Raw genomic sequence first — 25,912 nt, forward strand, 5'->3', positions numbered from 1 at the left:
AGAATTATCCAGATGTTAATGAAGATGTGAATTTAAAATCACTATTGTTAGGAAGTTAGAAATATGCTCATTCTGGATACTCAGACAATGGAAATAATAGGTCTAAGTTATCCATAAGCAAAATATATGGGGGATGACTGCTCAAATGTTTCACCAAGTACTGTGGATGTTTGCTCATCCATTCCACCCCCTCTTCTAGAAGCCCCATCTATACTGCAGAGGCTAGTAATTTAAAAACTGTATTTTTCAGGCTTTCTGGAAGCTAGAGTCCTGGATGTGAATTTGGGTACCCCAGTTAGAAGCACTCACTCACGATCTGGAAAGCAGATAGGAGGCAGTGGGCATCTTCCTGCCTTCTGGGTTGTTTGGCTGATGGTTAATGTGGTGATGCGAATGTGAAAGTTTTTTGCAACAGCATTTCAGGGTCCACTTTGATATTCTGGGTGTCAAGCGGCAGCTGCAGTGGGGAAGCATCCCAACTCTGGAATCAGGATTTCTGATCCCTGGTTCTCAGTACCACCAGCTCGTTCTTAGACTCAGGAAAGCCAGGGACAGTAGCACCATGGTGTGTCAGTTTTGAGCAACCATACCAATATATGCTTGTTTATAAATTAGTACATATACTACTTCTATGGGCTGGGATTCATTCTTGGAGGCCCGGCCCACAGTCCTACACCTCCAGCCCTCCTAACAATTTTATAAGCACCAAATTCCCTCCATTAAATACCTTTCTGCTTAAAATACCTAGACCACCTTTCTAGTTTCAGCCCCTGAACTCTGACCTAGCAGACCAGGGGCAGAGAGATTTAGGGGACAAATGGAACAGACCACATCAGAAGCGGTTTAGACATGGCAAACCAACCTGGCTCTTCCCTCTGGGCCCTGTGCATACTGGTGAGGTGGGGACAGAAGCACAAGAGGTGTCTTTGAAAATCACTTATTTAGTCCTTCAGTATTTCCTAAGTACCTCTGGGCCAAGCTCAGAGGCAGAATCCATGCCCTGCTAAATCAAAGAGGAAGATGTACAGGTAAAAAAAAAAAAAACAACTGCAATATATTTCTAAAAGGGCTACAGAAGAGAAATTTCTATGGCTCTTTCTATTTGAACTTCCAGGGTCAAGCCCCAAGCCAAGTAACTTGCTTCCCTGCCCCCCATCCCATTCTGACTATTACCAACTTCATCAGTTAATCAAAGAGAGATACTAGCTGCAAGCTCTAAGGCTCTGAAAATAGGTGTGAATTTCCCAGCAGAAAAGACTTTAGGGGCCTTGCCTGCTTGCAAAGCTGGCGAAGCCTTTATGAGGCAGGAATCAGGGCTAATGGGTATGCCCAAGCCCTCAGGGGAGCCTGCATCTTGCCAGAGTGCCTTCATTCATCACCTTACTAAGGTTATGGAGTGTGCCGTGGTTTACAAAAAGGACCTTCACAGTTTACAGACGTGGCCTCAGAGGGCATCACAAGGCTGTTTTATGTTCCACTGGAAAAGAAAGAGCCTGCCCACTGAAGGACAGCACGGTGCTAAGATGCCATCCATTACAACACAGTGGAATTTCAGAAATATGAAAATGTGAAAACAGGAGTCTCTTACAATCAATAAAATACCATAATTTATAGTTTTGGGAAGTGGGGGAGTCCCTCACTAGGGCCCAGGTCTCCTGCTCCCAGATGATCAATCCACTCAACCTCTGTATTTTTACTGAGCACCTACAGAAGTTGAGAGCTGTTTATGGTTGTTTTTATTCATGAACACCAGGGATTGCACCCCTCAACATTTTGCTTAAGAATTTCAAAGAACAAGCAATCAGTTAAAATTGTTCTCAGATTGCTTCTTCTGATTTGATAAATGGAAAACAAGTGTGACTAGTTGTCGGAGGATGGGGGGGTGGGGGGTTGGCAAGAGGAGAAATGGGATTTACCCACTGACCACTTTACCGAAGCACACTCCTGCCTGCCCAGAGATAAACGTGAAAGCGCAAATAAGAGGCTGCATCACTTCTACCCCTGGTTCCCTCTCCCTCAGGGTCCTCTGTTCCAACCCCTCCAGGCTTCCCATCTCATCTCCTGTCAAGGCCAAAGCCCACACAACCTCTCTCGACCTCACAGTCTTTGGCTGCTCCCTCTTTCTGCTCCAGACCCTCGGAGCTGCTTGCCATGAAGGTTCCACCTCAGGGACTGGACTTGGGTTGCTCACTGCAACATTCTCCATGGGTGGGATGGACACATGGCCGCTCCTTCACGTCCTTCCAGTCCCTACTCTCCAATGTCATCTTACCCATCACATTCCCTGATTACCTCCAAATTAACAGGCAACCCTGCTTCCCATATCCCTCCTCCATCTTCCCCACTTTGTTCTCCTCTCTTCACACCATCTGACATACTACCTATTTCACTTCTGCGTCTACTTAAAGTCTGGCCACCACACTAGAATGTAAGTTCCGTGAGGGCAGAAAAAAATGGTGGTGGTGTATCCCCAGGGCCTCGAACAATACCTGTCTCAGAGTCGAAGAGAAAGTGAGACAGACAGAGGGAGAAAGAGCAACTCTACTCTTAGGTTCTGATCAATCACATTTGATCTAAGATGCATCAAATTACAGTTTCCAGGAACTGCTAACTGGCAGATGAGATTACTCAATGATCTCATAGGAAAAACTGCCTCCTTCTTCACTTGTGATAAAGTTGGGAGGCAGGGTCTCAAAAATCAAGAGAAGGAGACCTAAAAAGAGAAAAATGAGTAAGCAAAACAACTCCTGGTTTTTCTCAGAATCTGAACTTATAAGCAGCCTACTAGCAATGACGCTCATGAGAGCCTTCTGGTCACTTACCCCCACTCCCCTAAGATTAAAGAGTTTCTCCTTTTGGTGGATTTAGGAGGGGAAAGGGTGGTGCCTGCGTTTGTAAGCCTTTGATTTCCTGTTTTTAAATGGCTGTGCTGATAGAGCTGGTCACAAGCAAAATGACTTTTCAACCAGATAAATATTAACATCGGCCACCTCTGCTGGAGGATGGATTCCCTCACCCCACACCCCACAGAACCCCCAGTTTTATTTCAGGCAGCAACAAAATGAGGAGTCCTGAACAGCGGCTGTAACTGTCGGAGCAAATTACCTAAGTGGATCTGTCTCCTGCAGCTATGAAAATGCCCCAGGGAGGCACATTTAAACCTCCAAGGGGAGAGACCCTCCCCATCCCGGAAATGTCTTACCCTTCAGTTATTTAATACTATTTTCAGGATTCGTAACAGTCTCAAATTTGAGACCCTCCTGACAGCTTTTCAAAGGAAGTGTCTCCAAACTCGATTCATGTATGAGCAAAAAGATTCTTTAAAATTAAATGTGTGCAGCAAAAACACCACACCACCACACTGACATCCTGCAAAGGGGTAGGGGTGGGAGGGAGGAGGCATACTCAAGTGTACAGATTAAAATGATTGTGGTTAAATTTTCTGTCTTTAAACTTAACAACTAGTCACCATAATGATTTATTTGTCTAAATCACACAATATCCAACATGGTATAAGAAGCATGATGTGATCTCAACTACTTTTTAATATATAGAATATATATATTCTATAACATACAGAAAAAGTACCAACCGCCTCTGGGTGGTGGAATAACGGGGATTGTTTCTCTTTTGTACTTTCTAAATGTTCTAAAATGAACACATATTATGTTTATAATAAGGTTAAAATTACAACACACAAAAAAAAACGCTTTACATTCAATCTAATCAAGTAGAAGTACAAAGGGGTAACCCAGGAAGTCTTTAAATCAAGGTTATAATCTTTCAATACATGCAGCCAAGGCAAAGAAATCACAGGTGACAGTGAAAGTAAACATACTGTAAAAGGAAAAAAGAGAGGAAGAGAAAGAAGAAAGGATTTCTCCTCTGCAGGCTTCTCTCCTATGAACAGGAGCTTTCAAACAAAACCACAATCCTAGAGTAGCACAAAAGGAAGGTTCAGAGGAGCTGTCTTCACACACTCAACACAAATGCAGCCTGGGGGCCTCTCAGCTTTGCTGTGCATGACACAGCTCCATCAAAGCCCAGCTGTCTGGGGCAGGTATGCCACACGCTTTAAGTGCGCGATGACTCTGACAGGATGCATTCACCAATGGACTCAAACATGTGCAGAAACCACAGGCATGTGAATCCATTCTCTCCAACTTCAGGTGCAGTTCACACCCACAGAAGGTGTCTGTCCTGCGGATGCCTGTCTTCAGGTCAGTGGCTAAATGAGGCCAAGCAGCCCCAGCACCCAGGACACTGAGCAGTGCTCCAGCTGCCTTGCACCTCAGGGAAGCATCTAGGCCATGGGCAATGCTCCTGTCCACTGCATGATGACCTTAAACAGAATCTGCGTCTTGGGGGGCATCTCAGAGGCCAGGCAGGCAGGCAGGGAGTTTCCCCACTAAGCAAGACCAGACTCACTGACAAGCATTCTCAGCAAGGCTTGACACAGCCTTCCTGAAAACCAGAAAAGAGGGTCTTCTAGAATGTAGCCACTTCATGCATTCATCCAGCAAATATTTTATTAGGAACCTACTATGTGTCAGATATTATGCAAAACATCAGGATTAGAATGGAACCTAAAACCTGGTCTCTGCCCTAAAAAAATACTCTTAACAAAGACTACTCAGAGTAGCCAAGATCTAAAGAAAATTGCTGTACTAACAAGGACCACTTCTGCTGAACCCTCCAACCAAATTAAAGATCAATTACTCAAGTTTATGAATTAGGTAAGTAGAAAAGACAAAAGACCCCAGATCAGAATCACAGGGGGATACAGCCAGCCACCCCCACCAGCTGTCTCCTCTCATCTTACTCCTCTCCCACCTCTCACACTCCAGGTATTCAGCCACCAATAAAGTCAGGAATCCGTTTCTTTCAGAATGCTATTTTCTATTTCAGATATAGGTACCGGGAACTCTTGCCAGAGGGCTCCAAATTTTTAGCAACACAATCTGTGCCATGCTGTGGTCCCTTCTGCCTCTCCCAGGGTGATCTGAAAAGACTGAAACTACAGAGCCAGGCTAAAGAATCAGCTACCATTACCTAAATCCTTCAAAGAAGCAACGATCAGCTAACTTGTAAAGAAATTCAAAGCAGTAGGAAAAAAGATTTAGCATTGGCCATCTACAGCAATGGACTTTAATAAAGTGGAAAGAAAAGAAAATGTTTAATATGGATTTCAAAACATATCTTTATGTCCCATGTATATACTGTTGGAACATATATACTATGTCCCATATATACACAATAATACTGTTGACATGGAGTTTTTGGAACATATATACTATGTCCCATATATACACAATAATACTGTTGACATGGAGTTTTTGTGAAACCACACATAATTCACAATAAGGAAGACCTTTCAACTGAACCACCAGCAGTACCGCATTCAACAGAATGTATTCAAAGTAGTATTTGCTATGGACTGGGAAAAAAATATCAGAAGGGCATACTCCTACAGAGTCCATAATAAACAAATGCCATTTCTTGGGAGGAAATGGGACCAGGAAGGAAAGCAAAAGCTGAGAGCAGAGGGTCAGGGACAGAGGATCCTTATCCGGACAGCCTTAGCAAAGGTCGTCCCTGGTTCCAAAAGGCTGGACAGAAAAGGGCTAACGCCACTTTCAAGTCAACTTAATATTCTAACTAGAGCTGGAAATTTTAGCAAAGTGCCAGTTACAAGTTAGATGTTTCTTTCTGGTATCTCTGCCTAAAAAGTTATTTCCTAATCCATACACAGGAAAAGAAAAACAGAGGCTGCATGAGAAGCATGGCGAGTAGTAGCAGTATTATTAGCATGTCTCTGGGCAACTAACAGGTACAGGGAAGTTAAAATGAATTCCTGTGGAAGACTGGTATTCACCCCTGTTGCTCACATTTCTGCAGAACTACCTGGCATGCTCAGTCCAGGCAACTCTAAGTGTTCCAAACACATCTCTAGAGTCTAGACCAAATCATTCATCCCTTTGTTTAAACTGTTAGAGCTCCAGTGTATTTGCACACCACCCAGTCCCCCAGCCCTCTGGGTGGAGTCTGGCCTGGGCTCTGGGATGCCACTGTCTGTCTGGTCCTGCTGGGTGCACCGGCCTGGCTGCAGGAATGCAAGCAAGGTCCAGTTTTAAATTCCCTTAGAAGTTTCACAACCACCACTTTGGGTGAGGAGACAAACACCCATGTAGTTTGCTGACATGAAACTAAAACTACCCAAGAGCAAACAAAAGCCATCTTCTCCAAGACTGGCTCGGATGTCCTGAGGTTTACATGTGGTAGGGTCAGACCATATCCTTTGCAGTGTGGCCGCCTTAACAACTGCTAGAGGCTGAGCGGGCAGAGGGGCCGTTCTGTCCCCGCGTTGTCAAGGAATCTCACACCAGGCAGCCCTGCTTGATGGAAAGAACAGCTTTATTCCTCTGCCATCGACCCACACGCAGGCTACATGAATTCGGGGCTTCATCTGCTGAAAGTGTCAGATACACACTGAAAGGAGAACGAGGGAGGCTAAGAGAAAAACACCAACCCCATTTCCCTGGAAAGAAATGTGTTTCCAGCTCCCTCCTCCTTACAATTATAAAAGCAAATTGTTGCTGTGAGGATACCGAGAAAGGCAACTCGGAGGCGTAAAAAATGGATTTTGGAGCCATCGTGGCCTACGGGGCCCTGCCGGGAGGTGGGGACCGGAGAACCATGGATCCGCAGGGAGACCCTCGTTACTCTGGAAGTTTTATTGGAAGGTTTTACCTGTTGGGCTTCAGAGCCGAGCTTCGAACCCGAGGGCGCCTCGCTGCAGGGCGTCCTCCCTTCCCAGGTCCCAAACTTTCCTTCGCGACCCTCGGAAAGGGAGAGCCTCGTCCCTCCCCGATCCCGATTTAAGACGCGGAACCTGTGTCTCCGCGGACTGGGTAAGGGGCTTATTCCCACGCGGCCCGGGGAACTCCGGGGGACTCGGGATGCTCGGAGCCCAGGAGTAGGGTATGCAACCTGACGGTCAGCCTGGCCCCGGCCAAAGTTTCCTCCAAAACTGCGGTGGCCAAGGCGTGACCCAGGAGCTCTGACCAGCGCACGGTCTGGAGAGGGGATCGGGGTGGTGGTGGGGTTTGAAGCAGGCCCCAGGCATCAGCCACAAGGTCAGTGCGGGGCTGGACCCCGGGAGCAAACAGCCGGTGGGAGCACCCTTCCCCAGCCGGGTGGAGGGGCTGGGCGGGGCACCCAGCCTCTCCCCGAGTCTGCGCTGAGCCGAGCCCCGGACACGTGGGGGAGCCTGGCCCCGCGCTCCCCAGGTCCCGGTGAGACTCGCCACCTCGCTGGGGCGCGCACCCTTCGCCCCAGGCCCCCCAACCAGGAAGAGGCAGCGCGCCCGCGCGCAGGGTGGCCGGCTCCCGGCGCCTCTTTCATCCTTAGACTTCGGCCTGAGCCCGGAGGGAGCTGAGTTCTCTTCAAACCGACCCTCCACCCCCAGCCGCTTCCCACAGTCTCTACCTGGCCCTGCTACCTGGCAGGCAGACAGACAAGAGACACAAAGAAATAGAAAAGAAAAGAAAGAAAGAAAAAAAAAAAACTACCGCCCCTCCTGATCCCATCCTCCAGCCTGCAGCCGGAAGGAAGGAGAGGAGAGAGCACATCTTCCCCCTCCTCCCCATCCCGCGTCAGTGACCCGGGGAGACCCGGGCAGCAGCAGGGAGCCCCGAGGTAGCCGAGGGAAAGAGATAAGGTTGGAAGAGGCAGAAACCAGGCGGGGCGAGCGAGCGAGAGAGCGAGAGAGAAGAAAATATCCAACAAAACCACGCTAACGCGCCCCCTACCTGGGTGCAACATACTTTGGAAATAGAAGATGACCAGGATAAAGGATCCCAAGCAAGTGGCCAGCACCATCCGGCAAATTCTGTTCATCCTCATCACTTCCAGCAGCGCCGGCTTCATGGCTTTGTCCTGACTGCAGGGACCTGGGAGTCCGGGAGGCGCGCCCGGGGCGCAGGGACCGGGACCCCGCCGCGCGGAGCGGAGCCCGGGAGGCGCGGGGCAGGGCTGGGCAGGGCTCAGGGACACTATGCGGCTGGCGTCGCGGCCGCTCCTGGAGCCGCCAGCCCCGCAAGGGCGTGTGGAAGGCGCCGGAGTTGCTCTGGAAGTGCCGAGACGTGGGGACCCGCCGGCTGCGCGCTCCTGCTCCTCCAGCGGCTCCTCCTCGCCTCCCCGCTGCCGCCTCCGCTCCGCCGGCCGCCGCCGCTGCCTCCTCGCGGGCCAGGCGCCGGGTGCGCGCGGTGACGGTGGTGCCGCCGGGCCGCCGCTGCGCCGGCCGCTGTGGCAGTCGGACGGCCCCCTCCCTCCTCTCCAGAGGCTACTTCATTGCGCTCCAATGATCTATATATTCCGGGGCTGGGTTTGACCAAATGCAGCTCGCGGCCCCCGGCGAGGGGAGGGCGCCCGCGGAGGCCGGGCGGAGGGAGGGGCCCGCGCGCCGGGGCGGAGCGTCGCGTTCCCCCCGCCCCTGCCCGGGACTTGGTCGCGTCCAGCTGTTTCCCGGGGAGTGCGGAGTGCGCGCCGCGCTCCCGCAGGGTCCCAAAAGCCCTCAGTCCCCCGCCGGCCTTCGGCCGGCGTCTGGAGCCTGTCAGCGTTTCCATGACAAAGCCCGGAGGAAAAAAATAAGAATAAAATCGCCTCGGTGCTGCCACACACTTCTGCCGGCGTTTGAGAGCAAAGTGGAGGGGAGCGAGTTGCGCCCTGGGAGCCTGGAGGGGTCTGGTAGCACGCGATCATTCCAAGTCCCCGGGCAGGTAGCCGGGACGTGGCCCCCAGCTGCCAGGGAGCCGGTGCCCTTTTCCCGACGCTCAGAACCTGGCTCTTTCGTTATTCTTTCGAAGGCAGCCCAGGCTTAGCGACAGTTTGGAAACGGGTTGAAGACGGCAGACTTCGGGTCAAGATTAGGGAAACTGCACCATCCGCAGGGTTCAGGCGACAGTTGAGCTTTCCCGGGGATTTATGCCGAGTCTCTGACACCCACCCCCTCAATAAGGCAAAGAGGTGTGTGGATTTTAAAACTCTGGCTTCCCAAAAGACAGAGCTCTCTTCAAATTCTCCAAATTGCATGAGTCTCTGCAGGGTGGACGTGGGAGGATGCCGCCAGCAAGTCATGCACATCCAAGCAACTGCTGGAAAACCGAGCCGGCCTAGCATTGGCAAGTAAATGGAAAGATGGCGATGCTTTCTTGCACTGTGTGAAGAGATTTAAGATTCCCAATTCCGTGCGGTTCGGTTGTTCAGCAATCAATAAAGTGGACGTAGGCAAATTGTAGGGAGATCACTGGCTCACCTACTCAGTACTGACTGGAGAAAATCCATTATTATTGTCCACTAATACAGTACCTAGGAACAAAGATGTTGTTCTTCTGCCCTTCTTGACTTTAAATTCCTCATTCTGTAAGCAATGAGATAGGGGCTGTCATATCCTTTTATCCTCCCTATGCTGACACTGTGTTTTTCAAAATTAAAGTACTATTTAAATTCCAACAGTAATATATACCAGGAAAGAAATGATATTGTAAAGACTGACTTTTGTGCCATATTATCAAAAAGTTACAACCATTAACTCAATTAATAATTCAATAAGAGAGTGTGTCTTTTAGTGCCTCTCACATAATAGGCATTTGACAAATACTGAATCTGAATGGAAAGGGCCTTAACCTCTTCTCAGTACATCAGAGACACAACTTGTAAACAGATACTTGCAGCAAAAACCACCTCTACAACCTCAGTTTTCTTCTCCAAAGTTTTCCTCCAGCAGTTGCAAGGTAGGGAAAGCAACTAAGTCAGCAGCCTTGCCTTTGATTACATAAGGCAATCAATTACAGCACAATATTTATGTAGTCGGTATTATGGTATTAATTTGCACTCCCTTGTGAATGAGTTGCTTGCTAAAGGCAGCAGAGCTGTACAGGCTCCAGTACAAAGTCATTCTTCAGTGATTCCACCCCCCACCCAGCCCAAGAGATTGAGGATGGGAGCCGAACACATTACCACCCGCCCCAGCCAAGGCAGGGAATCCTTGAGCACCTGCAGCACTTTGCTTAGAATGTCAGGCTCTCACTTAACTCCTGGTCTTACAGAGCAGGGAGGGAAAGGGATTTGCTCCCAGGCAACTCAACTGACCTCTCACCATCCAGGGCTGAGACCACACTGTACTTGTACAAAAGTCTGGACATGCATAAGGCAGTCCAGGAAGTCCCAGAGCCAAGCGAGAGATCAGCAGTCCGAATCTGTGGTGGGTCAGGGAGGGAAGAGTTGGGCCACATGGTGGGAAAGATGGTGGATCAAGCCCAGCATCCATTTTTGCATTCCCACAATCAGGAATCACCCCAGACATACAGTGAGGGATAAAGCTCTGGCAGGGAAACTACCACCTCTTTCCAGAAACCCTCCCAGATTTCTAACCTGAAGTAGCCTCTTTCCTCCTCTGTGCTCTAAGCACTACTCTTGGGCCACTACCCACTAGGCTGAGTGTTATTTATCTCTGTCTCTCTCTCTAGTGTTTAGCATAGTGACTGACACCAGATAGAAACAAATAAGTCAGAAATGGAGAGGTGATTCCTTTTGGGTTATGAAGTTAAATTAGATCACCTCTAAAGTCTATGGGAATGGTCAGTTGTAATGTTCAGTGATTCTGTCATTCTTTGTGCACTAGGGATGAGGGAAATGTTCTATTTCTTGACTCCCTTGTTACACTGTAAACTTATCAACCGCAAGTAGACTCATTGCTTTCTCTCCATTCCTATGCTAACAAAACTTTGATACCTCTTTTACTCATGGTACATGATAAATATTGACCAGACAAAAGGCAATGTTGGCTGATAAGACTGAGGAGAAAGACTCGATACTTTGAACTTTGAAGTGAGGAAGAGGGGAGACGGCCTCTCAAATCAGGCTGTTTCCCTAATGTACCAGTCAGGACAGGTGAAGATATGTTGCAGTAACAAACAAGCCCCAGTGGCAGTGGCTTAAAACAACAGGGCTTTCATCTCACTCCATGACACGTCTGCTGTGGGTCAGCAGAGGAGCTGTACATGTAGTATTTCTCAAAGGTGAGGCTGCAGCAGCCCCCATCTAGAACAATGCTGGTTGCGATGCCTGAGGGAAAGCAGCCTGGAAGGTCTCACCCAGACATTCAGTGATCCCACCCAAAAGAAGCACATGTCACTTCTGTTCATCGTTTATCGGTCAGAACTATTCACCAGCTGCTCTCTGTCACACCCAGGTGGGGAAGTCAGAGAGCCTACGGCATTTGGGGAACCACCTTCCTGGCTGCAACCCCCAGTCACTCTTCGGATCTTATTTTTCCAAATTCCACTTCACCCCAAGAGCTTCTGCAAATTGGCTCTGTTCTCATTCTGGGAGCTGGCTGTGCCTTGGTTGGTGGTTGAGCAGGAAACTTCCTCTCCAAAATAAACAACATGCAAATGAAACTGGGCCCTGTCTGTTTCAAAGCCTGGTGTGGCCCTGAAAACTCTATGGAGTAGAAAGTTCTATTTACGTTGATCTTGGAAAATTCATAGGAGAGGAAGAAATAGATGCAAATCACAATTCCAGCTCATGTGTGCCATCAGCAGCCCTCTGACACCTGCAGGCTGAGCTCTGCCTTGTTTCCGTAGATTATACCTTCAGTGTATGTACTGTCTTGTCAAGATCTTGCGGAACTGGCAGCCATGCCTCTTTCTGCACTTCGTTGGAGAGAAAAGTGGGCCCAGGGCACTGGTAGACAGAGAGCTCTTTAGCATCTTTGGGGGCAAGGGACAGGTCTTCTGCCAACATCAGCCAGATCCCCAGACTGGCTCCTCTGAGGACTGGCTTTGCCCATTTGCATCTCTCTGGCACCTCCAGCACAAAGTAGGCTCAGTTAACCAGAGCACAGTAAATATTTGTGGAGCTGAATCAAAAACGATTCGCCCACAGTATGTGGTGATCTTAGGGTACAAATTTTCTACAGGTAGGTAAACCGCAAGTACACAAGTGGGCTACTCAGGCCATGTCTGAGAGCAGACTCTTCTTTGCAGGCTTTTTAGAACAAGGTGGGAAAGACAGAAAGAGGTGGGAAAAGGGGTAGAGAAAGAGAGGGATGGAAGGAGAGAGGCAGGAAAGAAAACAAGGGAGGGGGAAGAGGAGGGAGGAAAGAAATGCCCCCTATTATTCTGTTTCACTTTCTGATGCTACCTTTGCCCTCCTGCCCAGTGTGGGCCGGAGAGACCCCTCTCCCTCCCTTCCTGAGGGGAGAGAGGGCTGATGGACCCTCGGGCTCCACCCACGCTCACTCCCACTGCCCCCTCACTGGTCTCTACCACCCTCCCTGGCTCCCCAAGCTGCTCCTCCCTCTCAAGTATTTAACTCAGGGCCGTGGTCAACCCCCAAACTCCCATCCGATGACCCAGAAGCTCTCCAGCTCCAAACAACCGGTCTCATGCCCCCTGCCACCCCAGCACCCCCACTCAGGCCCACCACAGTGGGAGCCACAGTTCACATACACGTCTCTCCAGGCCAGGCCACGCTCTCGGCACTTTACTCATCTCCCCTCACACAGCCTGTGAGACAGGGTCATTATTACCTGTGTTTTACAGGAAAGGAAACTGAGGCAGAGAAAGGTAACATAACTACCCAGGGTCATAGAGTCGTGTTGGCTGACCCAAGGTCACAAAGCCAAAAGCCAGACAGCCACAGTGGGTCACAGTTCCCTCCCGTCTCTTTTCCAGACTGCCAGTCAGGCTGAGGGCTCAGACAGACCAGATGGACCTATGTGACTTGAGGCAGTCACATCACCTCCCTGAGCCCTGCTTTCTTCACATATAAAATGGAGGCAGCCATAGCTGCCTGGAGGGACAGGCCACCAGCAAGCATGACCTGGCACTCAGTGACTGTTGGGCGTCTTAACTGATTTCCCTTTTCACCCCTGCCAGCCCCTGGGCATACCATTCCAAACCATCTTTCCAGGACCCCTGCCTCTTGCTGCTCCTCATTGACAACATTAGCATTTCCTAAGCACATTGAACATGCATGGCATGGTAATTTATTGAAATATTCATTTGTGTTTTTCTGTATTTTTCCCTTCTCCACTCCCTCTCCATTTACAGCAGGCTTTGTGCTACCTTGCTGACGGATTTTATGAAGACTTTTTCTTAGGGAAATTTTAAAACTTTGGAAGAGATAATGCCAGGGAGAGAAGTGGGGGGGCTTTGGGGAACATTTCCAAAGGGAAGTATGAGAGTGCCCTCCCACTCCATGCCCCCGGAGGCAGAGGGTAGTTACCAGAGTGCTTTGAACCTGGCACAGTGGCCCCCATGTTACCAAAGATGGCAGTGCCCCAAGCATGGCATGAAAGTCACAGAGCTGCTGACTTGAGGGGGCTTGGAGGACAAGCCAGCAGATGCCTTAGAGGTGACCAGTGTGACCAAGGCATGACCCAAAGGGCCTAGAAGGGCTTTGATGCCAGGACCAGATTAGGGTACTGAGAATCTCTATCTGAAAACTTTATGATGTACCACCCCCATATGTAATGCAAAATAGAAATCATACCAAAGCAGAAGATGCATATGGTGAGAGCCAAGAAAGTTCAAATTTGTTTCTGATTTAATTTTCTCCCAGCTTTAATACACAAATAAAATCTACTCATTCTAAGCATACAGCTTGCTGAGTCTGGGCAGTTGTATACAGGTATATAACGTCCATCATCACAATCAAGACTGAGAACATCTCCATCATCCAGAAAGTTCGTTCTTGCCCCTTTGCAGTTGATCCCCTGCTCCAGACCCCAGTCCCAGGCAACCACTAATTATCTTGCTTTCACTACACTTCTGTCGTGGTTAGAATTCTATATAAATGGATCATACTGGATGAAGCCCGCCTTGTCTGGCTTCTCTGACTTAACAAAATTATTTTGAAATTCATTCATCTTAGTATTTGCTTCCTTTTTTATTGATCAGCAGCATTTCATAGTGTGGCAATACCTCAGTTTGTTCATCTGTCTCTTGGTGACATTTGCACTGTTTCTAATTTTTAAGTAATACAAAAAAAAGCTGCAATGAACATTTGCATGCAAGTTTTATATGGACAAATGTTTTCAGGTGTCTTGGGCAAATACTTAGGACACTTTATAAAATACTGCCTAGCTTTTCTCCAAAATAACTGTACCCTTTTGCACTCCCACTAGCAAAGCTGGAGAATCCCATATCCTCATCAATGCTTAGTGCTGTCAGTCTTTTTAATTCTAGCCATTCTACTGAGTGTGTAAGGATGTCTCATCGTAGTTCTGATAACACTTCCCTGATGACTAGTGATGTTAAGCATCTTTTCCTGTGTTTCTTGGTCATTCAGAAATCTCTCTTTGTGAAATGTCTATTCAAATCTTTTGCCCATTTTAAAATTATCATTTCTTATTATCAGTTGTGATATTATTAAGTTCTTTATTTAGTCTAGATACAAGCCCTTTTTCAAATATATGTTTTGCATGTCTTTTCCCTCAGTGAGCTTACCTTTTTGTTTTCTTAATGGTGTTTTTTCAGAGCAAACATTTTCAAAACTGATCAAGTCCATTCTCTTAATTGTTTTGTTGATGGCTTGTGTTTTTTGCATTCTGTTAAAGAAATATTGGCCTAACTTGATGCCACAGCAATTTTCTCCTGTGGTTTGGTGTAGAAGCATCATAGTTTAAAGCTCATGTTTTAGTCTTTGATATATTTTGAGTGAATTTGGGTGTGTGGCATGAGGTAAGCATGGAGGTTCATTTATTTTTTCATACAGATATCCAGTTGTTCCACCACTATTTTATATTATTATCACTTCGTTCTATGCTGTGCAATTAAAGTATGCCACACCAGGCTATAATCTCTGTAGGCATGGTGCAGTCTTCAAGGCATTCTTATTAGACAAGATCCCAAGGATGTTGCAGAAATGAGGCCAGAAAGGCATAACTGGGTTAATCATTTTCCTCTAGAAAATCCCTTGGCATGTTCTGCATTGTTGCGCTCCCTTCTGTGTCATTCCAAGAGTTTCCAGGGACAAAAAAAAACAGCCACCTCCTTGGTCCACTGATAAACATGAGGTCACAGCACCACAAAACCTCAATGGGCTTTATTGTATTTACTAAGGATAATCAAAGAAATTTACCAGATAATCAAAGAAATACAAACTTTAACAGCCCTCATCACCTTTTACAGTAATTATTTGTTTGATGTCTCTTTTTCCTGTAACCTCTGAGCTCTGTAAGGGGAGGACTAGGACCATGTTTGTTTCATGTCTTTCAGGACAGTGTCAACACAGGACAGTCTAGAAATCCATATTAAATGAATGACATAATTTTTACCTGGCAGCCTGGCAAAGATTATAAAATATTGGTGATTCCCAGTGCTAGGAAGAGTATGGGGAAAAGAGCACCCTTATATTACTGATGGTGGAAATAAGAATAGATTGATTCAACTTTCATCACTGAAAAGTGATCCAGAAATAACTTGATAACATTTCCATTGTCCAGACAGTTGATTAACTTGATTAAAACCACCAGTTATTGACTGAGAAAATCGTACTCTTGGAGTAGTCATGTATTTAGCTGCACTAAAATCAACTAAGTGCCTAACAATTAGGATTTGGTGAAACAAATTATAAATAGAATACTCTACAGCCAGTAAAAAGGAAATGACCAAATCAATTACAGATGTTACAACACAGTATATATATATACTCTGGGTTTTCTATAAATAAGCAAATATAATGATATTTATATATAAATATATACATTCTATGCAACAAGGTATTGATAAGTAGGTATTCCTAGGTACTGAGATTCTAATTGATTTAAAGCATTGTCTAAGTACATTTTAAAGAGTGCATACTATTTTTCAAAAGGAAAAGTATGTAGCTATTTTCACTTTCAAAGGAAGGAATATTCTCATAAAAGGAGAATATGTTTCTTAAATTGTCCAAAACCCAATTTAAGCCCCTGCTTCCTTCTTTAAAGTTTTCATTCATTAATTCAACCTCCAGAGGTCTCTTCCCACTTGCAAGGATTAAATCCTCCTCTATAATTCAGCATTTCTTCTCTGTCGAATAACTGTAGAGTCATTTGTGAGCTGTACTCTCTCCTGGGCCACACTGTGTAAGCTCATGAAGGTTGGGACCAGTTGCCACAGACCTGATGCCATGCTGGGCACACAGCAGATGACCCACAAGTACCTGCCAGTTAATTTCCTGATACATCAGAATGGGCTTCTGTGGCACACGTCCAGCATGCTGGACTCCGCTTAGCACCACTGTCCCATGCACCACCATGAATCCTCATATCAGTCACTCAAGGACAGTGTGAGTATCCCATTACACAGATGACAAAATGGGGCCTCAGAAGGATTAAGGGATTTGCTCACAGTTACACAATTGGTAAGTGTGGTGGAAGGCGGAATGTGAACCAAGAATCTGTGGCACCAAGACCCATGCTTCAGGGTGTAGCAACCATTTGTTCTACAGACATCTAACAGCACCCCCTTTAGAATTCTTATCAAAATCACCCCTTTAAGGAGCTTGGGGGCAGAAGGGAGGGAGATAAGGAAAAGGGAGCTTTTCCTCCCGTCACCAGGATTCTGCCTTCGTACGTACTCAGGGACATGCTCACTTTCACAGTCTTTCCTTCCTGCAGGTCAAATCTTCAGTGACTTTTAAACCAGGTTTTAGGCATCTCTCTGCCCTCCTCTCCTCTCTCCCTACAAACAGTTGTTTAGATAGGAGGATAGATGAGTCTGTGTAAATGACTGGAGCAAACAATGTTCACCTTTGTCTTTTTTTGCCCTAGGGTGTAGTGAAAAACCATGCCTCTCAGAGTTGTTTATGACCCCCTTTGGAGAGATGAAAGGACTCTCTATAAACCTATTGACCCAAAAGTATTGTGAGGTGGCAGGGCATGAAAAAGAGGAATTATCTAGCACGCAGTGATGTTTTTCCCTAAAGCAATCCCTTGTATTATGTGGGCAGCCTGAGAAATATTCTTTAAATATTTATCCCTAAAATGTAAAACTCCTTTGTGTAAAAGGAAAATGAACAAAGATAAACAGCAAATAAAAATGTGGTGAAAATATTCACATTAAAAAAAAAAAGAAAAATGCTGTATGTTATATGTAAAGAGCTCATATGAACAACTAAGATAATGCCACCAAGACCCCAGTAGACACATGAACAAAAAAACATAGACAGGATTTTTCACACATCCAAAGGGAACTATAACCCAATAGTAGAATATGGGGAAATGTTCAACCTCAATAGCTAAAGAGAAGCAAACTGAAACAAGAAACACCATTTTAATCAATCAACTTAACCCAGGTTTGTGTTAAATGACACAGTCCCTCGATGCTGGGGAGGGTAGAGTGAGAAGGTGACACCCTTGCATTGCTGGATGAAGCAACTGAAACAGCCCCTTCGGAATTACACGTCCTTTATCCCAGCAGTGGGGATTGGGGACTAAGTGTGGTTACTGGGAAAGTGGGCCTTGGAGTCAGGCAGACCTAAATTCGCCACTGGCAAGTCACAGAACATCTTCAGCCCTCAGTTTCCTCATTCTGTAAAATAGGAGTGATAATACATGTTCTTTTAGACTTGCGAGGACTACACAAACCTAAACCAATCAGAGGCACCCACTGCAGTGGCCTGAATCAGGAGCTGCTGAGGCAGAGAAGCAGGGATGGCAGAAGACCCATTGTAGTGGGAGCAACTGTAAACTCCAGTGGCCTTGGCAGTGGTGGCCTCCCTAGACGGCTTGTGGGCTACAGTCTGCTTCCCTTCTTCCTTCTGACTTTTTAGCTATTTTCCAGTCCTCCTAGCATTTCTCTAGTTATCCATTATCCTTTCAATAAAGGATAAGTCATAGTTGGTTTCTGTTGCTTACCACTAAGAACTCTGAATTCACAGATTATGAGGTATGGATAGAGAAGCAGAACCTGTAACTGGGCCACCAATATCTATATGCCCCCTTCCTGCCAGGCAATAAGCTAAATGGAGGGTGCCAAAGGCCAGTCACCTTTGTTTTTCTAGACAGGTTGTGCCCCAGCATGTCTAAGTCTGACAGGAGTTGAGCTGGGTGGATTAGTAAACAGGCAGTGAATGCAGAAATCTCAGCCCACCTCTAGCTAGCTGTCGCCACCAATTCATATGTTGAAGCTCAATCCCCAATATGACTATATTTGGCGATAGAGCCGTTAAAAAGATAATTAAGGGGGCAGAGCCAAGATGGCGGCGTGAGTAGGGCAGCGGAAATCTCCTCCAAAACCACATATATCTATGAAAATATAACAAAGACAACTCTTCCTAGAATAGAGACCAGAGGACACAGGACAATATCCAGACCACATCCGCACCTGAGAGAACCCAGCGCCTCGCGAAGGGGGTAAGATACAAGCCCCGGCCCCGCGGGAGCCGAGCGCCCCTCCCCCCAGCTCCCGGCGGGAGAAGAGCAGGCAGAGCGGGAGGGAGACGGAGCCCAGGACTGCCGAACACCCAGCCCCAGCCATCCGGGCCAGAGTGCAGACACAGTACGTGCCCAGGGGGCCCTGGATACTAGGGAAACAGGGCAGCAAGAACAGTGAGCGGGCACCGGAGGCCTGGCGCCGGAGGACATAAGAAAAGCGAGTGGTGATTTTTTTTTTTTCTGTTTTGTTTTGGCGAGCACTTTTTGGAAGTCTTAAAGGGATAGGGACCCCAATACTAGGGAAACAGGGCAGCAAGACCAGTGAGCAGATGCCTGAGGCTGGCTCCGGAGAATAAAGAAAAACGAGCAGCCATTTTTTATTTTTATTTTTTTATTTTTTATTTTTTTAATTAAAAAAATTTTTTTTTTTTTGTGGTCGTTGTTTTGTTTTGGCGGGTGCTTTTTGGAAGTCTTAAAGGGGCAGGGTGGGACACTTAATCCAGAGGTAGAGAATCCGGGGATCTCTGGGCACCCTAACCCCTGGGCTGCAGGGAGCAGGGAGGCCCCTTACGGAGATAAATAGCCTCCCGGCCGCTCCCCCTCCAACGCAACTCCACCACTTTGGAGTAGCTGCCCGAGCCAGGCCACGCCCACAGCAACAGCGGAGATTAACTCCATAGCAGCCGGGAAGGAAGCAGAAGCCCTGTCTGCGCACAGCTGCCCAGCACAAGCCACTAGAGGTCGCTGTTCTCCTAGGAGAGGAGGGCCACAAACCAACAAGAAGGGAAGTTCTTCCAGCCGTCACTTGTCCCAGCTCTGCAGACTATTCCTATCACCATGAAAAGGCAAAGCTACAGGCAGACAAAGATCACAGAGACAACACCAGAGAAGGAGACAGACCTAACCAGTCTTCCTGACAAAGAATTCAAAATAAAAATCATAATCATGCTGACAGAGATGCAGAGAAATACGCAAGAAAAATGGGATGAAGTCCGGAAAGAGATCACAGATGCCAGAAAGGAGATTGCAGAAATGAAACAAACTCTGGAAGGGTTTATAAGCAGAATGGATAGGATGCAAGAGGCCATTGATGGAATTGAAACCAGAGAACAGGAACGCATAGAAGCTGACATAGAGAGAGATAAAAGGATCTCCAGGAATGAAACAATATTAAGAGAACTGTGTGACCAATCCAAAAGGAACAATATTCGTATTATAGGGGTTCCAGAAGAAGAAGAGAGAGGAAAAGGGATGGAAAGTATCTTAGAAGAAATAATTGCTGAAAACTTCCCCAAACTGGGGGAGGAAATAATCGAACAGACCACGGAAATACACAGAACCCCCAACAGAAAGGATCCAAGAAGGACAACACCAAGACACATAATAATTAAAATGGCAAAGATCAAGGACAAGGAAAGAGTTTTAAAGGCAGCTAGAGAGAAAAAGGTCACCTATAAAGGAAAACCCATCAGGCTAACATCAGACTTCTCAACAGAAACCCTTCAGGCCAGAAGAGAATGGCATGATATATTAAATGCAATGAAACAGAAGGGCCTTGAACCAAGGATACTGTATCCAGCACGACTATCATTCAAATATGATGGTGGGATTAAACAATTCCCAGACAAACAAAAGCTGAGGGAATTTGCTTCCCACAAACCACCTCTACAGGACATCTTACAGGGACTGCTCTAGATGGGAGCACTCCTAGAAAGAGCACAGCACAAAACACCCAACATATGAAGAATCGAGGAGGAGGAGGAATAAGAAGGGAGAGAAGAAAAGAATCTCCAGACAGTGTATATAACAGCTCAATAAGCGAGCTAAGTTAGGCAGTAAGATACTAAAGAGGCTAACCTTGAACCTTTGGTAACCACAAATTTAAAGCCTGCAATGGTAATAAGTACATATCTTTCAATAGTCACCCTAAATGTTAATGGACTGAATGCACCAATCAAAAGAGACAGAGTAATAGAATGGATAAAAAAGCAAGATCCATCTATATGCTGCTTACAAGAAACTCACCTCAAACCCAAAGACATGTACAGACTAAAAGTCAAGGGATGGAAAAACATATTTCAGGCAAACAACAGCGAGAAGAAAGCAGGGGTTGCAGTACTAATATCAGACAAAATAGACTTCAAAACAAAGAAAGTAACAAGAGATAAAGAAGGACACTACATAATGATAAAGGGCTCAGTCCAACAAGAGGATATAACCGTTCTAAATATATATGCACCCAACACAGGAGCACCAGCATATGTGAAACAAATACTAACAGAACTAAAGGGGGAAATAGACTGCAATGCATTCATTCTAGGAGACTTCAACACACCACTCACCCCAAAGGATAGATCCACCGGGCAGAAAATAAGTAAGGACACGGAAGCACTGAACAACACAATAGAGCAGATGGACCTAATAGACATCAACAGAACTCTACATCCAAAAGCAACAGGATACACATTCTTCTCAAGTACACATGGAACATTCTCCAGAATAGACCACATACTAGGCCACCAAAAGAGCCTCAGTAAATTCCAAAAGATTGAAATCCTACCAACCAACTTTTCAGACCACAAAGGCATAAAACTAGAAATAAACTGTACAAAGAAAGCAAAAAGGCTCACAAACACATGGAGGCTCAACAACACGCTCCTAAATAATCAATGGATCAATGACCAAATCAAAATGGAGATCCAGCAATATATGGAAACAAATGACAACAACAACACTAAGCCCCAACTTCTGTGGGACACAGCAAAAGCAGTCTTAAGAGGAAAGTATATAGCAATCCAAGCATATTTAAAAAAGGAAGAGCAATCCCAAATGAATGGTCTAATGTCACAATTATCGAAATTGGAAAAAGAAGAACAAGTGAGGCCTAAGGTCAGCAGAAGGAGGGACATAATAAAGATCAGAGAAGAAATAAATAAAATTGAGAAGAATAAAACAATAGCAAAAATCAATGAAACCAAGAGCTGGTTCTTCGAGAAAATAAAATAGATAAGCCAGACTTATTAGGAGGAAAAGAGAGTCAACACAAATCAACAGTATCAGAAATGAGAAAGGAAAAATCACGACGGACCCCACAGAAATACAAAGAATTATTAGAGAATACTATGAAAACCTATATGCTAACAAGCTGGGAAATCTAGGAGAAATGGACAACTTCCTAGAAAAATACAACCTTCCAGGACTGACGCAGAAAGAAACAGAAAATCTTAACAGACCAATTACCAGCAATGAAATTGAAGCGGTAATCAAAAAACTACCAAAGAACAAAACCCCCGGGCCAGATGGATTTACCTCGGAATTTTATCAGACATACAGGGAAGACATAATACCCATTCTCCTTAAAGTTTTCCAAAAAATAGAGGAGGAGGGAATACTCCCAAACTCATTCTATGAAGCTAACATCACCCTAATACCAAAACCAGGCAAAGACCCCACCAAAAAAGAAAACTACAGACCAATATCCCTGATGAACGTAGATGCAAAAATACTCAACAAAATATTAGCAAACAAAATTCAAAAATACATCAAAAGGATCATACACCATGACCAAGTGGGATTCATCCCAGGGATGCAAGGATGGTACAACATTCGAAAGTCCATCAACATCATCCACCACATCAACAAAAAGAAAGACAAAAACCACATGATCATCTCCATAGATGCTGAAAAAGCATTTGACAAAGTTCAACATCCATTCATGATAAAAACTCTCAGCAAAATGGGAATAGAGGGCAAGTACCTCAACATAATAAAGGCCATCTATGATAAACCCACAGCCAACATTATATTGAACAGCGAGAAGCTGAAAGCATTTCCTCTGAGATCGGGAACTAGACAGGGATGCCCACTCTCTCCACTGTTATTTAACATAGTACTGGAGGTCCTAGCCACGACAATCAGACAAAACAAAGAAATACAAGGAATCCAGATTGGTAAAGAAGAAGTTAAACTGTCACTATTTGCAGATGACATGATACTGTACATAAAAAACCCTAAAGACTCCACCCCAAAACTACTAGAACTGATATCAGAATACATCAAAGTTGCAGATACAAAATCAACACACAGAAATCTGTGACTTTCCTATACACTAACAATGAACCAACAGAAAGAGAAATCAGGCAAACAACTCCATTCACAATTGCATCAAAAAAAAAAAACCTAGGAATAAACCTAACCAAAGAAGTGAAAGACTTATACTCTGAAAACTACAAGTCACTCTTAAGAGAAATTAAGGGGGACACTAACAGATGGAAACTCATCTCATGCTCATGGCTAGGAAGAATTAATATCGTCAAAATGGCCATCCTGCCCAAAGCAATATACAGATTTGATGCAATTCCTATGAAACTACCAGCAACATTGTTTAATGAACTGGAACAAATAATTCATAAATTCACATGGAAACACCAAAGACCCCGAATAGCCAAAGCAATCCTGAGCAAGAAGAATAAAGTAGGGGGGATCTCACTCCCCAATTTCAAGCTCTACTATAAAGCCATAGTAATCAAGACAATTTGGCACTGGCACAAGAACAGAGCCACAGACCAATGGAACAGACTAGAGAATCCAGACATTAACCCAGACATATATGGTCAATTAATATTTGATAAAGGATCCATGGACATACAATGGCGAAATCCTGACAGTCTCTTCAACAGGTGGTGCTGGCAAAACTGGACAGCTACATGTAGGAGAATGAAACTGGACCATTGTCTAACCCCATATACAAAAGTAAACTCAAAATGGATCAAAGACCTGAATGTAAGTCATGAAACCATTAAACTCTTGGAAGAAAACATAGGCAAAAACCTCTTAGACATAAACACAAGTGACCTCTTCTTGAACATATCTGCCCATGCAAGGAAAACAACAGCAAAAATGAACAAATGGGACTATATTAAGCTGAAAAGCTTCTGTACAGCAAAAGACACCATCAATAGAACAAAAAGGAAACCTACAGTATGGGAGAATATATTTGAAAATGACACATCCGATAAAGGCTTGATGTCCAGAATATATAAAGAGCTCACATGCCTCAACAAACAAAAAACAAATAACCCAATTAAAAAATGGGCAGAGGAACTGAACAGACAGTTCTCCAAAACAGAAATACAGATGGCCAACAGACACATGAAAAGATGCTCCACATCGCTAATTATCAGAGAAATGCAAATTAAAACTACAATGAGGTATCACCTCACACCAGTAAGGATGGCTGCCATCCAAAAGACAAACAACAACAAATGTTGGCGAGGCTGTGGAGAAAGGGGAACCCTCCTACACTGCTGGTGGGAATGTAAATTAGTTCAACCATTGTGGAAAGCAGTATGGAGGTACATCAAAATGCTCAAAACAGACTTACCATTTGACCCAGGAATTGCACTCCTAGGAATTTACCCTAAGAATGCAGCAATCAAGTATGAGAAAGACCAATGCATCCCTATGTTTATCGCAGCACTATTTACAATAGCCAAGAATTGGAAGCAACCTAAATGTCCATCGATAGATGAATGGATAAAGAAGATGTGGTACATATACACAACGGAATACTACTCAGCCATAAGAAGAGGGCAAATCCTACCATTTGCAGCAACATGGATGGAGCTGGAGGGTATTATGCTCAGTGAAACAAGCCAAGCAGAGAAAGAGAAATACCAAATGATTTCACTCATCTGTGGATATAAGAACAAAGGAAAAACTGAAGGAACAAAACAGCAGCAGAATCACAGAACTCAAGAATGGACTAACAGGTACCAAAGGGAAAGGGACTGGGGAGGATGGATGGGTAGGGAGGGATAAGGGGGGGAGGAAGAAGGGGGGTATTAAGATCAGCATGCATGGGGGGGTGGGAGAAAGGGGAGGGCTGTACAACACAGAGAAGGCAAGTAGTGATTCTACAACATTTGCTATGCTGATGGACAGTGACTGTAAAGGGGTGTATAGGGGGGACCTGGTATAGGGGAGAGCCTAGTAAACATAATATTCATCATGTAAGTGTAGATTAGTGATAGCAAAAAAAAAAAAAAAAAAAAGGCAGTTCCTGTGTGGAGACCTCCAAAGAGTCCTACACAAGGGTATAAAGGGCATATAAAAGTGTAGGCAAAGGGTCTGTTTGTGTTTATACAGAGGATCAAAGCCTAACTGGGCTACCCCGAAAATGAACTAAGATACGATATGAAAAAGAACTTCCAACATCAGCACTCTCTGGAAGACTCCTGCCAGAAGATGATCATCAAAAAACCCCAACAAAGATCCACGCACTGCTACAGCTGTAGATGCACTCATCCCACCAGTTCCTGGACTTGCCATGGGAATGAAGAAGGAGATATCTAAGCTGGCCTGTGCATACAGTAAAACAACAAATTAGACTGGATCTATATTGTTGGAACTCAAACAAGAATTAGGAGAAGTGCAAATTGTAGCGCTCCAAAATCTTACAACTACAGACTATTTACTGTTAAAAGAACATATGGGATGTGAACAGTCCCCAGGAATGGGTTGTTTTAATTTGTCTGATTTCTCTCAGACTGTTCAAGCTCAGATGGACAATATCCACCATATCATAGATAAGTTTTCACAAATGCCTAAGGTGCCTAACTGGTTTTCTTGGTTTCACTGGAGATGGCTGGTAATTACAGGTATGCTTTGGTTATGTAACTGTACTCCTATTATGTTAATGTGTGTGCGCAATTTAAGTAGTAGTTTAAAACCTATACATGCTGAAGTTACTCTACAAGAAGATATGTCAAAGAAATAATCAATCTTCCCATGTTTTCTTCCGCCTGCTACTTCTATAGCTTTTCTTCTTCCTTCTTAACTACAACCCTTAAATAGAATTCGTGCCTCATATCAAATTTACCGAGTATCATAATTCTTCCAAGTGGTAAAGATACCTCAAGACAAATGCTGGGCGTAGAAGCCACAGGGCATAAATATGCAAAGAAGTAAAAAGCTAACCTTTTCAAACAATAAGGCTTCCCTCTCACTTACCAACTTCACATTTCCCTGTATGGCCCCGGAAGATGACTGGTTAGCCAGAGACGGGTAAGATTCCTCAAGGGAGGAACAACCTAAGACAGGCACAGTCGCAGGGGGGCCATCAGGTGAGAAATTGGGGATCAACAGAGGTGAGGCTTAGAACCTCACTCCCCCTGTTTTGAGAGAAATCTTCTGCATACGTGGATGTTTTATTGCCCTTGTCTAGCTTGGATTAACACATAGTCTACAGGCACACACCTGATCATCTACATTTGCTCTCTTATAACACTAAACTATGTTTTCTACCTTTATCTTGTATCTACCTACCACTTCAGCATTTTATTTAAAATAATAATAATAAAGAGAGAAATGTGGTATCCACATATAAATCAAGTATAAAAATCAAATGAGTATTCATATTTGAACTGACTGTTTATAGTTCATAATGCATGAGCAAAACCAAAAGTTTCTGTGATGACTGCCCTT

The 25,912-nt window shown here is 45.2% G+C and overlaps 1 protein-coding gene across 3 annotated transcripts in view; it reads right to left on the bottom strand.

Moving 5' to 3' along the window:
• The window catches only part of CHST11 (carbohydrate sulfotransferase 11), a 270,178-nt gene that overhangs the window by 239,693 nt on the left and 4,573 nt on the right, over positions 1 to 25,912 (bottom strand). Inside the window, exon 1 of one of the 3 annotated variants that reach the window (XM_036891206.2) lies at positions 7,827 to 8,499. The exons of 1 other annotated variant lie outside the window; for it this stretch is intronic. In XM_036891206.2, coding sequence (XP_036747101.1) covers positions 7,827 to 7,929 — 103 coding nt within the window. In that variant the 5' untranslated portion in view covers positions 7,930 to 8,499. Of the gene's footprint in view, positions 1 to 7,811; positions 8,500 to 25,912 lie in introns of those variants that run through there. One more of the 3 variants, XM_036891205.2, reaches the window with a different exon arrangement.

Source organism: Manis pentadactyla, chromosome 10 (genome assembly GCF_030020395.1).
Source record: "Manis pentadactyla isolate mManPen7 chromosome 10, mManPen7.hap1, whole genome shotgun sequence".
NCBI classification, from domain to species: domain Eukaryota; kingdom Metazoa; phylum Chordata; class Mammalia; order Pholidota; family Manidae; genus Manis; species Manis pentadactyla.